This window comes from Uloborus diversus, chromosome 10, assembly GCF_026930045.1.
Source record: "Uloborus diversus isolate 005 chromosome 10, Udiv.v.3.1, whole genome shotgun sequence".
Taxonomy (NCBI): Eukaryota; Metazoa; Arthropoda; class Arachnida; order Araneae; family Uloboridae; genus Uloborus; species Uloborus diversus.
In genome coordinates this window covers 82316717-82330061 of record NC_072740.1, presented here as the reverse complement: position 1 = coordinate 82330061, position 13345 = coordinate 82316717, and the positions used below count along the sequence as shown (strand labels likewise).

General features: G+C 32.6%; 1 protein-coding gene across 3 annotated transcripts in view; it reads right to left on the bottom strand.

Annotated features, from left to right (window-relative positions):
- Window positions 1-16: 16 nt before the first annotated feature.
- LOC129231504 (deoxycytidylate deaminase-like) overlaps window positions 17-13345 on the bottom strand; it is a 40157-nt gene continuing 26828 nt past the window's right edge. For all 3 annotated transcript variants that reach the window (XM_054865833.1, XM_054865834.1, XM_054865835.1), the window contains 2 exons: window positions 6873-7089; window positions 17-178 (listed from right to left, as the gene is read on the bottom strand). In XM_054865833.1, the coding sequence (XP_054721808.1) occupies window positions 88-178; window positions 6873-7089 (308 nt within the window). In that variant the 3' untranslated portion in view covers window positions 17-87. The remainder of the gene's footprint in view (window positions 179-6872; window positions 7090-13345) is intronic.

Genomic DNA, 13345 nt, shown 5'->3' with positions numbered 1-13345 from the left:
CCATGTCATATGGATTCTTAAAGTAACATTTTATTAAAATAATAATATAGAAGTTACAAAGATGATACACTTTTCCAAATTTTTATTTTAAATATTGCAATCTTCATCAGTTCTAATCAAGTAAGTGGAAACATTGTGCAGGTCAATTTTCAGTTTTTTAATGGATGGCTGAAAATACCTAAAAGAAAAGACCCTTTTTAAAATTTTACATGCATTAAAATCAAAGAACACAAAATTTAATGCAACTTTTAAATTATTATTTTTTAGTTAATATAAATAACAGGCTTCATTTAAAAAACGTTATCTAAAAATATTTTCAAATCAATTAAATCCAAGTACATGCATTAAGGACATAAAATAGTAAAATATTCTCATGCTGCATTATGTTCAATCTCAATTGAAGCATAAATTATAGCAAAGAAATTCACACTTCAAAAATTAATGAAAACATTAAAAAAAATAATTTACAACATTTAAAGCTTGTCTCCAAAGTTGAATTTAGTTAATAAATTACATTTACTGCGCAAGAGCCCAACTAAAACTGACTAGTTTGAAACAATTTACTATTTACATATCTACAGTTATAGGCATTTATTAAGGAACAACAATCCAAATTCAAAATAATGGACTACTTTTCTCTTTTTAGGAAATACAAGAAAAAATAAGCAAACTATAGGCATCTAAATCAACGTGTGATCTTTCATAGATTTAAAAGTGCACATAGCATTTTATGTGTACTAAATTCAAAAAAATCTTAAATAGATTAATCCAAAAGTTTATAGTGATAATGGTTTGAGTGAAAAATAAGAATATTAAAAAAAAAAAAAAAAATCAAGCAGCTTTTGTCCTGTCACCTTTTACTAGAATAACAGCTTTTATCCTTTCATGCATGGATTTCACCAGCTGTTTACATCATCGCTGATGATACTGTTCCACATACTCTTCAATGCATTTATGAGTTCCATTTTATTGATAGGAACTAGGTCCTGAACCTTTTCCTTAGGACAAAGCCACAAATTCTTGATTGGATTGACATCTGAAGAATATCATCCTGTCTAACAACGAAACTCCTCTTTCTCTTAGCAATGTAAGAATCGATTTTGAAGTGTGACATAAATGGTATCTTGCTGAAAAAGCAATGAGTCACAGAATACATCTTCCAAGGAGGATATCATGCAGTATTCTAATGTAACTATAAAGATATATTGGAATTCTGCGTGATACTGTGTAGTTATCACAAGTTTTGTTTCGAAACTCCTGATGTTCTATTACAGTGAAACCTCTCTGTTTTACCCATGGGTGCAAGTTTGTTGATGTATTCAAGACGGAAAATGTTTTGAGCCCTCCCTCCCCTCCTCTCTAGATGCAAGGTTAAGGAAAAATTTATGAGCATAAATGTTGTAGATTTTGACTATGGCAGTTTGGAAATCTGTGTTTATTTGAATTTTTCGTTTTTGACTTTTCTAACAACATGGACCTAGTTCAAATTGTAATATTTAAGCGTTTTGATATTGTAGTTTCAAAAACCTAAAAACCACCAATAACAGGAGGTCTGGGCGCTCTCTCCCAGAATTTTTTTTAAATTGAAGTCCAAAAAATGCAATGATAGGTCATTTTGGTAAAATTCAGTGAAAGGAGGGATTTAGGGACATAAATTTTTTCAAACTGATGGTCCCAAAATCACAATATTGGGCGATCTTTAAAAATATTATAGAAAGAACGGGGGGGGGGGGCGCTGGCTCTCCAACGAAATTGAAGCATTAAAAACGAAACTGTACTCCATCTTTCATAACATTTATATGCTTTTTGATTACATTATCGAAAGGATGGAGTTCAAGAACTCTCCTTCGGCAATATTTCGAAATTGAAGTTCCAAAAACGCAATTTTAGACGATGTTGGATGATGTTAGGGGTAAAAGCGTTCGGGGCTCCAAGCCATTAATTTTTTTCCTATTGTAAATCTTTTTATTGCAGCAATAAAATCGCTTGGGACATAAGATCTTGCCTTTTGCAACATAAATCAGATCTGATCGGAAAGTCTACTCAAGATAGCATGAACAAACCAGAAAAGAGAAAAAGGTGGGGGAAGGGTATGGGCGATTCATGAACTGGCACATCCCCCCTCCCCACAGTCTTCATTTGTAAAAGAATTCTTTTATATGATAGCATGTGATAAAATTAGCAATAAAAAAACAGCTTCAGTGAAGTAGATATATTTTTTAAACGAGGAACACTATCCAATATTCATTAATTAAAAAAAGCAATAGGGGAACTGAATCCTCACCCAAGGAAGGCCCTTGAATTATGTCCCTCAAAAGGCACTCAAATACAGCCTAAAATAGCGTTTTAAATATTTCAGCATCGAAAAATTTCTGGAAGAGAACTCTCGAACCCCTTCTTCTAAGTTAACCACAAATGTCGTTAATTTGAGTTTTTAAGGATTCAGTTTCTAAATTTTTTTCTCTATTAACAGTATTCCCTTAACCTATATACATGACTTATGACCGCCTAAAAGTTTTAATATTTTAATTTCGGAAAATTTTTGACAGAAGCTTCTGACTCCTTTCCCACTTAACTCATCCAAAGATAGCCCAAAACAGATTTCTTAAAACTTCAGAAACGAAAATTTTTCGGGCTGGGAGGCGGAATACCCCCCTCTCCTTGTGTGAAGCAGGCACACTAAAGGCAGTATAAGTTGGTGTTTAAGATTTATTTTTCTATTGAAAGAGCAACTCCCCTCCCCACATTGCCAAAGACAACCCAAAGTTTTAAGACTTCAATTTCGAAAATGTTCCCAGAAAATCCTCCAATTCCCTAATTCTTAACTCACTCAAAAATAGCCAAAATAGCATTTCAATACTTCAGCATAAAGACATTTTCTGGAGAGAGAGACCCCCCACCCCCGAACTCTTCCCCTAAGTTCACTAAATTTGACTTAAATTCACGGCTTCCCCTTTTCATCACCGAAGTTTTTAGAATTTAATTTCTAAAATTTATCGAGAGGAAGCCTTCAAAATACCTCTTCTTAAGTCCCCCAAAAATTACCTAAAGCAGAGTTATGAATACTTCAGCTTTGAAGGGGGACGGGGTCCCCGAACCTCACCCTCTATGTTCATTAAAGATGGTCTAAAGTTGCGCTTTTAAGACTCTAGTTTTGGAATTTGGCCCTCCTAAAGAGAGTCTCCCCCCCCCCCCTTGACAGTGCCAAAGTCAGCCTAAAAGTTTTAAGACTTCAATTACAAACATTTTTTGGGAAAAGGTCCTAAATACCCCTTCCCTTAAGTCATTTTAGTATAGCCTCAAATAGTTATTAGTGCATCAGTTACAAAATATTTTTAGGTTAGAACTCCAAAACCATCTCTCATACATTCCCCAAAGATTGCCTAGATTACTGTTTTTAAGACTTCAGTTTCTGATTTTTTTTTTTAAATCTTCACCCTCCCCATTTTACATCATTAAAGATAGCCTAAACATTTTTGACCTTTTCTTTTAGAGTTTGCAGAGGAGAAATCCCAAACCACTCCTAGCTTCAAAAATGGCTTAGAATTACCTAAAGCTTAGAATTAAGTTTTTCGATTTTTTATTCTGGAGTCCTTGAGTAGCCTCGTCCCCCTTCTTAGATTCCCTAAAATATAAATGGGTTAAGACTTCAGTATTGTGGGTTAACTTGCAGACTTACCCTCTTTGCAAAAGCAGCGTTTTTTCTCAAACTCATACTGTCGTTATTTTTCTTGTTTCCTATCCCCCCCCCCTATTTCCATTCTAGCAAGTGTTAAATTGAAAGTCATTGGAATTTAGTCATTCTTCCAAGTCTTAGAACATTTTACCAATATTTTACCAAAAACAAGATGAGAGAAAGAGGAAAATACAAGATGTATTTTTTTAAGAATTTTTATTATCATAAATGAGTTTGAAACACATCTCTTTCTCTTGATTTACATTTTCATCACTCTAAACCAGCCTTTCAGGAGCTTCATTGGAGAGAGAGCATAAGTCCTACTTTAAAAATTTTTTTAAAATTATTTTCAGTGACAACAGGAAGCGTAATTTAAGGTGAGGTAATGATCCCATGTGTGGCTATATTAGTTATAATCATTTTTGTAGAATTTAGTTCATTTATGATTCCTGAATCCTGATAAGTTACATTAGTTGGACTTATGCCCTTTCTGAAATAATCGATTCAAGTACCTCATACAAAAAAAGCACAAAAATATTAAGTCTCGGAAGGGTAAAATTTTATAAATACAACTTGTACGGAGTCAAGTTATGCACTTTTATTGTTGATCGCAATCAGATATTCCGAAAAGGATGCTTGTTTGTTATGTACACCCACCTCTAAATACCTTTTATTACTTTATTTTATGCAGTGAAGTTTTACACTAGTAAAATATTTCAATTTTCAGACTTTAATGCAAATCATTTTTAGCAATTAAAAAAATGATTGAAAATATAAATAAAGCACCTTGAATTAAATGGAACCTCAAACTTTTGAGACTCTGCTGTATTTCAACTTAAGAATGCTGCTTTCCAAACCTCAGTATGTTGCCAAACTATGTCTTTAAAACGACTAATCTCGGATTGGTGGTTTTAAAACAAGTATGAGCGAGCACCGTAGAGTTTTTTATACACATACTGAGTACAGAACCTAATAATGTTGCACATTTACTTTGCATTGTCGAAAAAATCTCAACTATTCCTGATAGAATGATTCAAGCAATTTTTTATTTGTTTTCTCGGCACAAGTCCGCCAGAAATGACACAACTATCAGATGTGATTCGCACCTCCAATGACTCACACCTGCATATGCCTGGATTGACATGGACTATATCTTATATACAAGGTGTCCAAAAAGTCCTATACACATTAAATTCATTGAAAATTAATAAATATGCCATTTAAGTCATAATACTTCCCAGGTTCAAGAATTTTTTATGACGTTTAAAAAAAGGAGAAAAAGAAAAAAGTAAGAAATCTTGGTATCGTCACAAAAAGAAAAACAAATGTTGTGTGAAGTGTTTAATCAATTTATTAAACAGAAAACTACTTTTCATTACCAGACTTCAATGTGTGTACCATAATCTTGCTTGAACCACATCTAAAGAGCACTCTACTCAAGTCATACCACGTACATAAATGATACACGCATTGAACTCAGTAATGAGAGCAGGACATGCACAGAAATTTTGGGGCCTGTTATAAATGACTTTTCCGGGCCCCCTCCATATTGTTTACCCTATATTTCATGTCTAGTTTTTAAAATATTGGGTCCCCTTCAGGCTCGGGTCAACAGGCATCCCTTCTCCCCCCCTCCTGAATGAAAGGTATTGCTTTCTGTTTAATATAATGATTAAACACCTCACAAGACATTTGTTTTTCTAACTGTGACAGTACAATGATTACTTATTACTTTTTTTTTTTCGATGTTATAAAACATTTTTGAACCTGCAAAGTATTATGGCCTAAACTGCATACTCAGATAACAATTTGGTACTTTTCTATGCACTTTTTAAATTGTGTCAAGGGCTTTTTGAACACCTTGTATATTAATTTTCTGAACAGCTTGGAGCAGAGGAGAAAGCTCAAGTCTCCAGCAAAAGGAGAAATAGGAATTCTGTTTTCTTGACTCTTCTGACACACTTATTCACTTGTTACTGCTCTCAATGATACTAACACTAATCAAGGGAATATTTTTGATTTATGTATTTTACATTTATTTTTATTTTTCTCTAAAAAAGATGAGAAAAGATATAAATAAAATTTAAAGACATAGGGTATTTAGAGGATTAAAGTTTCAGTTATTGGGGTTCAGAAAAGCAGCCTTTTTTACCATTTCCTAAACTATTTTAACAGTTTAACTTTGCTAAACATACACACATCAACTTCTGCTTGGTTTTATTTTCAAACATCGGCAGTTCGGAAACATTTTCAAGAAGATATTATTTCACTTGTCCTATTAAAAGTCTTAGTTTATTTAAATTAAAAACCAATTAAAAATGTAACAGCTCAGAGTGAAACATTTATGGCACAATTATTCTACTAGAAGGAATTCCAAATATATGTAACAGTAATGTTTTATGTTTTTAAAACTGTCATAGCTGATTAATCAGGCAAAAATAATTTGAAATATGCTTAGAAAATTTAAATTTTTTAAATTCTGCTGAAGCTTTTAATGCATGTTTTAAAAGTTAGTCAAAATTAGAGTGCTGGTCTAAGGAATTACCCATAAATATGGAATACAACAAATACCGAATTTGCATCATCTGCCGAGATGCACTGATGATCAATGCACCTTTACAAAAGGAAGACTGAACAAGATATCGTGTATAAAAAAAATAATAAATAAAAAAACAGGGTTGTACACTATTTAATTACCTCTTATTTATACACCCTTAGGAATTTGAACAAGTATTAGATTTCTGCTGCCCCTAGCTTAAGAACCTCAGTTTCACTTTTCTTATGGCCATAATTGGATTATCTCAATGTGAAACTTGGTTGTGCTGCTTTGGCCATTATCTATATTCGATTCATCAGGAATGAAGAACACTTGGTCCAGAATATCATCACACTCTAGAAATCAACTTATTCTGCTTTAAAGTTAGACTCCATACTTGTCATTAAGCTTTGTTCAACTCAACCCCATTTTAGTGGGTATTGGCCCAGCATGATTAAAACACATTGCTGCTAGTGCAATGGCTATCACTATTGTTTTCTGTATATTCATTATTGTCAAATTATTTTAATTTGTAAATGTGATCTCCTAATACTAGATGTGTAAAATATAAGACTCCACTACCTAGTTTCTTTTCTTCTTTACGTAAAGACATAATACAAAGAAAAGTTTTAAAACAATGAAAATTTTTAAAACGCTTACTTCAGAGAAACACCTGCTAGATCAAACATTTTCATTGTAGGAATCATTATCTCTTTTGTCAATGATTTTCTTTTCTCTGCATAAAAAACCTCTTTTATCCCTGCTTGTATGATTAGCTTGGCACATTCAGAGCAAGGAAACTCTGTGACAAACATTTTGCAATTCATAAAATCTATATGTTTTCCATTCATGATAGCATTCATTTCTGCATGAACAACTGAAAATATCAAGTCAAAATTAATGAAAAGACACAACATTCCTAGAAACTTTGCACAGTTATCATATATTCATATTTGAATTTTTTTAAATTTCAAGTCACTACTTAGTGATTGAAAATAAGACATAAGCAGTAGATCATTACATTATAAAGAATCACTATAGCTTGCAAACATCACTTCAAGACTTAAAAAGATTAGTAGCATGATTAGTTTTTCCTTTAACTTCAAATAGTACATGCTTTTGAAACATTTTCATATAACAATGCAACATAATACAATAATCATTGTCAATGAGAAACAATACTTAATATTTTTTTATTACATGCATTAAAGATGACATCTACATGATAGTCATATACAAATACAAATGTGACAACTAGCAATAGGCTCTGGGCCCAGCTAGGCTGGTTCTAGTCAGTTCATTAGCCCCCAATGAAGATTAATGACCTTCTTTAAGCTATCTACTCTCTTATTCATTACAGCCTCTTTCGGTAAGCTGTTCCAAGTGTCCAAGACCTTACTAAAGTAATAATTGTTCCTAATTTCTTAGATTTGAATAGCTTAAATCTTAAATCTGTTCAAATAGATCCTGGTAACAGAGTGTGCTTGGTGTGGTTGCGCGTGTTTTTGGCTGTCTTATTTTACTATTTTATACAGTTATTTTGAATCTTTTTAGCCTAATTTTAGTGTAGTGTGGCTTTTATATATAAACATCTACATTTCTTTTAACCCAGTTCAGGATTTAAAACTTTTTTTACTTACGTATTTTAACATAAACCAAAGATTGTAGATTCAAGATAGTCGATTTCAAAGATGAAGCTTTTTATGGGTCACTTCAGAGTTGTTATTCGAAGATTGAAAGTGCCATTAATTCCAAGAGTAATATGAGTCAACACTATGGAAGGAAGCCAGAAGTGCAGTTAATGAACTGAAGTTTTTAATTGCAATAAATTTCAAATGTGTTCAGTCTCATGCCTATCGTGAAGCTTGTAAGGAAAGCTTGCATGAGTTTTGCGATGTGAAGAAAGGTGTGTGACTTTAATTTGCATAATATTGATGATCTTGAAAATGTCTATTTCATGAATTTTTCTGTCAGAAATTTATTCAATTTTATGAATCTGTATGATCTTAAACCATTCAATAATGTTCTCAATTTTAATCGTAAATACCTGGACTTAATTTTATCTAATGTTCAGTACTGCAATATTTCGGTTGTGCATTGTATTAATCCTCTTGTTTCAGAGGATCTACATCATCCTGCTCTCGTAATTGATATTAATTTTATGCTTGCTCACTATAGAAAGTGTTCTGCTAAAAGTGGAAAATATGATTTTAAGAGAGCTGATTTTTTTTTAATGTTTTGTGTTTGTTTTGAGATTGACTGGAACTTTCAAATACTTTTAAAGATGTCAATTCGGCAGTCCCTGAATCTTATAAATGTTTTCAATCAAACTATTCCCATTAAAATGAATAACAGGAAATTTCCTTTCTGGTACTCAACTGAAACCAAAAAATTGATAAGATATAAGAAGAAAGTTCGCAAATTGGCTTTAAGAACCGAGAATCTTAAAACCAATTTGCGAAAAATTAAGAATTAAAACAAGTTACAGTCGATCAACATGCCAATGCTTCATACTCATTTTGAGCAAGGAAAAGAGATTGCTGTAGATATACAAGGTTTGAGTTGCAAAAAAAAGCAGATATCTTTGAATAAATATGTCTTAAGTAATTAAAGCAACAAGTTACAAAGACACATATTTTACCCGGCTCTAGCACATGAAGATTAAAACTAATACAACTAACATAAAGCCCTTTATTCACAGGTCATACAAGGTGTAATTTGCCTGCTTGTGCTATTGGCCCGCGTAAAACTCAACAAGTCAGAAGGATGGCATTTTGAATTTATCATAGTTTACTCGTTTTTTATGTCCTTTTTTTCTTCTGATTTTTTAATGGTAAAATCTAACTTCAGCTAATGTATGAAGAAATCTTTTTTTTTTTTGTGTACGAAATTGTAGTAAAATTCAGCAACCAATTGTTTGCAAACTATGTGCTGTTAAATATATTTTTTTAACCCCTAGAAGCTATTTTCTTACAGCAACATATTTGTCAAGTTATAATAGTTATAAACAAATGTCTTCATAATGAAAGTAAAAAAAAGTTCAAACTCTTTGCATCATATAAATTTTGATGGTGATAGGTCAAACATGTAGAATAAAACTGCATAATTTATATGGGTGATTCCATGTCAAATCAACAAAAAAAATAAAAAATAAAATAAAATAAAATAAAAAAAAACACTTTTGAGATTCATGTCAAATAAATCTACTAAAATTTACAAGTTTGAGTCTACCGACGTGATGATAGAAAAAAATAGTTTTTTTAGGTTTCTTTCTGTGAGCCCCCCCCCCCCCCCAAAGTACTTGAAAACTGGCAAAAAGTGACAGATAGGTACTTACAAAATTTCTTTTTACTCAGCTTCCATAGGAGCTAGAGTGTTGTACTAGGAGTCATTTTAAAACTTTAATAGGCTTTCACATAATATGTCACTTGGCAAGGTTATGTGACATGATACAAGGTCATGAAAATCATTATTTGACCTTGAATATTTTAAAAAATACATTTCTTAAAAACCTGAAAAAAAATTTTTTTTTGTTTCTCTGATTATTAATGTGGTAGATACGTGGTGAAATTTTCAGAAATGAGGCAGCAATGGGATCACACAATGAAAATTAATTATGAAATATTTCAATGCCGCGGTATAATGCAATTTTTCCCACTGTGCGGTTGCTAACCAACAAGGAATAGTTGGAAATCCATTCCTTTCACTATTTGAAGTGTGCAAAAAAGTTTAGAATGAGTCTGCAGTTGGCTCATGATGAAAAAGAAATAACTTTTGCCGTCTTAAACTTTAAATTATTGAAATCGAGCAGTGGACCATAGACAATGATGGCATCTAAAGATATTTAGAGAAAAACTCTTTATTACCTATGGTTTGCACAGTTCAATTTTTGCTTCGAGAGGTCATAAACTCATCTTTTTGGGTTTCTGCAGGGGCATATTTTTGAAATAAAATCATCTCTCTATATGATTGTTAACCAATAAGTAGTGAATGAAAATCCTCCCCTCTTCTGTTCCTTTTCTGAATTTGATGCAATCTAAAAACGAGCTGATGTGTGAATCACATGACTTCCTTTTACTCCAATTTCATGTCATTTTCCCATTATTGGTAATTTTAATGTGATTTAATAGTTTACTCTGTAAATATTTCCTACAGTGGCCAAATTGAAACCAGATTTAAAACTTTAAAAAAATCGCCAAATTTGTCACCAAGTTAGCGACAAAACTTGGCGATCAAAAGACTGGCGATATATCGCCAAGTGTTCGCCAAATTATAACACCACTTGAGTTTACATCAAAATTATCAATGATTTCCCCCAAAAGGGGGCAAAAGACCCCCTTAAGAACATCTGAATGCAACCAAAAGGGGAGGTGCACAACTAGATCCCACTAGGAGTCTACGTACAAAATTTCAACTTTCTAGGACATACCGTTCTTGAGTTATGCGACATACATACGCACATACACACATCCGCACATACGCACATACATACATACGTACGTACAGACGTCACGAAAAAATTCGTTGTAACTAACTCGGGAATCGTCAAAATGAATATTTCGGGTGTCTATACGTTCTTAGGCACTTATCCATGTGGTCGATTTGAAAAAAAAAAAAAAAAAAAAACTCAACATTCATTCGGGGGTGAGCAAAATGGAAATTAAGGTTGATTTTTGAGTGAAAATTCTTTCGGGAAAATAATACTTAAGTTAAAAAAAAAAAAGTAAGAAAAAAGAAATCGTTTGTTTTTCCCCTGTTGCCAAAAAATAATTTTGAAAATGAATTACTGTACTTTCAAAAATAAATAAAAATAATGTGATTCAATGATTAACTCTCTAAATATTTCCATCGGTGGCCAAGTTAATACCAAGTTATTTAAAAAAAAAAATCGTCGCCAAGTTGGCGAAAAAACTTGGCGACCAAAAGCTTGGCGATACGTCACCAAGTGTTTACCAAATTATAACACCACTTAAGTTTGCATTGATATTAACAATGATTTCCCCCCAAAAAGGTGCAAAAGACCCCCTTAGGAACATCCGAAAGCAACCAAAAGGGGAGGTGCACAACTAGACCCCACTACGAGTCTATGTACCAAATTTCAACTTTCTAGGACATACCATTTTTGAGTTATGCGAGATACATACGCACATACGCACATATGCACATACGCACATACACACATACGCACATACATACAGACGTCACGAGAAAAGTCGTTGTAATTACCTCGGTGATGGTCAAAATGGATATTTCGCGTGTCTATACATTCTTAGGCACTTTTCCGCATGTGGTCGAATCGAAAAAAAAAACTCAACATTCATTTGGGGGTGAGCAAAATGGAAATTAAGGGCGATTTTTGAGTGAAAATTTTTTCGCGAATACAATACTTCCTTTTTTGTAAAAGGAAGTAAAAATACAATACATGGCAAGAGGAGAAAAAAAAGGGGGCGGGGCAGTAAAAAAACATCTTTCAGAAATTAAAAGCTTTATAAAATCAATACTTATGGGGCTACATCTTGATATAAAAATATGTTCAATCATGTTAATCTTGGTAATCATTAATCAAGATTGGGCGATCAAAGTACAAATGCATTTCTTTTTCACATCTCATGGCAAAAGTTAGTGAGATGGCGTAGGTGGCAGGGCCGGATTACTGAATATGCCAACTAGAGGCCCGCACTTTTTAGGGACCCACAAATTGCTGAAATTGCTTCGGCCAATTGCTAAAATTGTAAGGTATTGACAACATGGGGCTCTGAAGAACTGTTTGGCCTAGGACCTCTCAGGATCTTGATTGGGCCCTGGTGAGAGAGAAAGAGAGAGTGACACTTTTAAAGTACTTACTTGCAGCTAGAGCCAGTCATCAAATGACTTATGGTAACATAGTTATGACTCCGTGAGACTAGTTTGATAAGGGAATTAAAAATTACGTCAAGACAACTTCAATATGGAACAATTTTGCAGAAAAAAGGAGAAGAGACTTTGAAACTTAGCAAGATTATAGCAATATGCTGATCTCAGAGATTTAACTCATTTATTACATTGATTATTTGGTAGATGTGAAAGCATTTATCATTAACAATTCTACAGTAGAACACATCACAATTTTCGAGAATGATCTTGAATGCTCAAAAATAAATGGATTCTAAAGATAAGATAGATATTAGTGACAAGGCTATGTTTTAGATGCAAACAAATAAAATAAAATAAAACAGTGCAGAAGAATTTTTTGTATCTACATAAACATTCAGGTTTCTTCAACTATCCAAACATTAAGAATGTTCTTAATGCACCAATAAATGATATTATTACCAAAGTCGATCCCAGCAGAAACCCAAAAAGAAGGGTTTAAGATTTCTCAAAGCAAAAACTGAACTGCAAACGAAGAGTATTTTCTGGTTGGCAGTTTTTTCTGTAAATATCTTCAGATGCTATCATTGTCTACGGCTCACACCTCAATTTCAATAATTGAAAGGTTGAGACGGGGAAAAATCATTTCTTTTCATCATGAGTCTACTTCAGTCTCATTCAGAATTTTTTTCGCACATTTCTAATAGTGAAAGGAATGGATTTTCAATAATTTCTTATTGATTAGCAGCCACACAGTGAGAAAACTTGCACTATTCTGCAGCATCAAAATATTTCATAATTAATTTTCAGTATGATCCCATTGCTGTCTCATTTTAAAATTTTTGCCATGTGTAGACCATTTTAGTAAGTAAAATCTATACAAAGGGCTCAGGGCAGAAATGTGGCAAGTCACAAGGAATGACGATCAAAATTTTTGTTTCTCATAACTAAAATTGAAATAAACATGACAATGGATTATGTCATTTGGAGAAAATCATGTCCGGTTTTAGTGTTGCAGAATATAGAATGTATAATACCTTTGAAAAATTCAACAAATTGTTTTTATAAGCAAATATTTGCCTACTGAAGAATTCACATCATGTGACACATCACATTCTTTCCACGAGCCCTTCATATATATATATATATATTTCAGGTTTTTAAAAAACCTACTTTTTAAAATATTCAAGGTCAAATATTGATTTTCATGACCTTGAAACATCAATACTACATAATCTTGTCGAGCGACAGATCACGAAAAAGCCTATCAAAAGAGCTTTAAA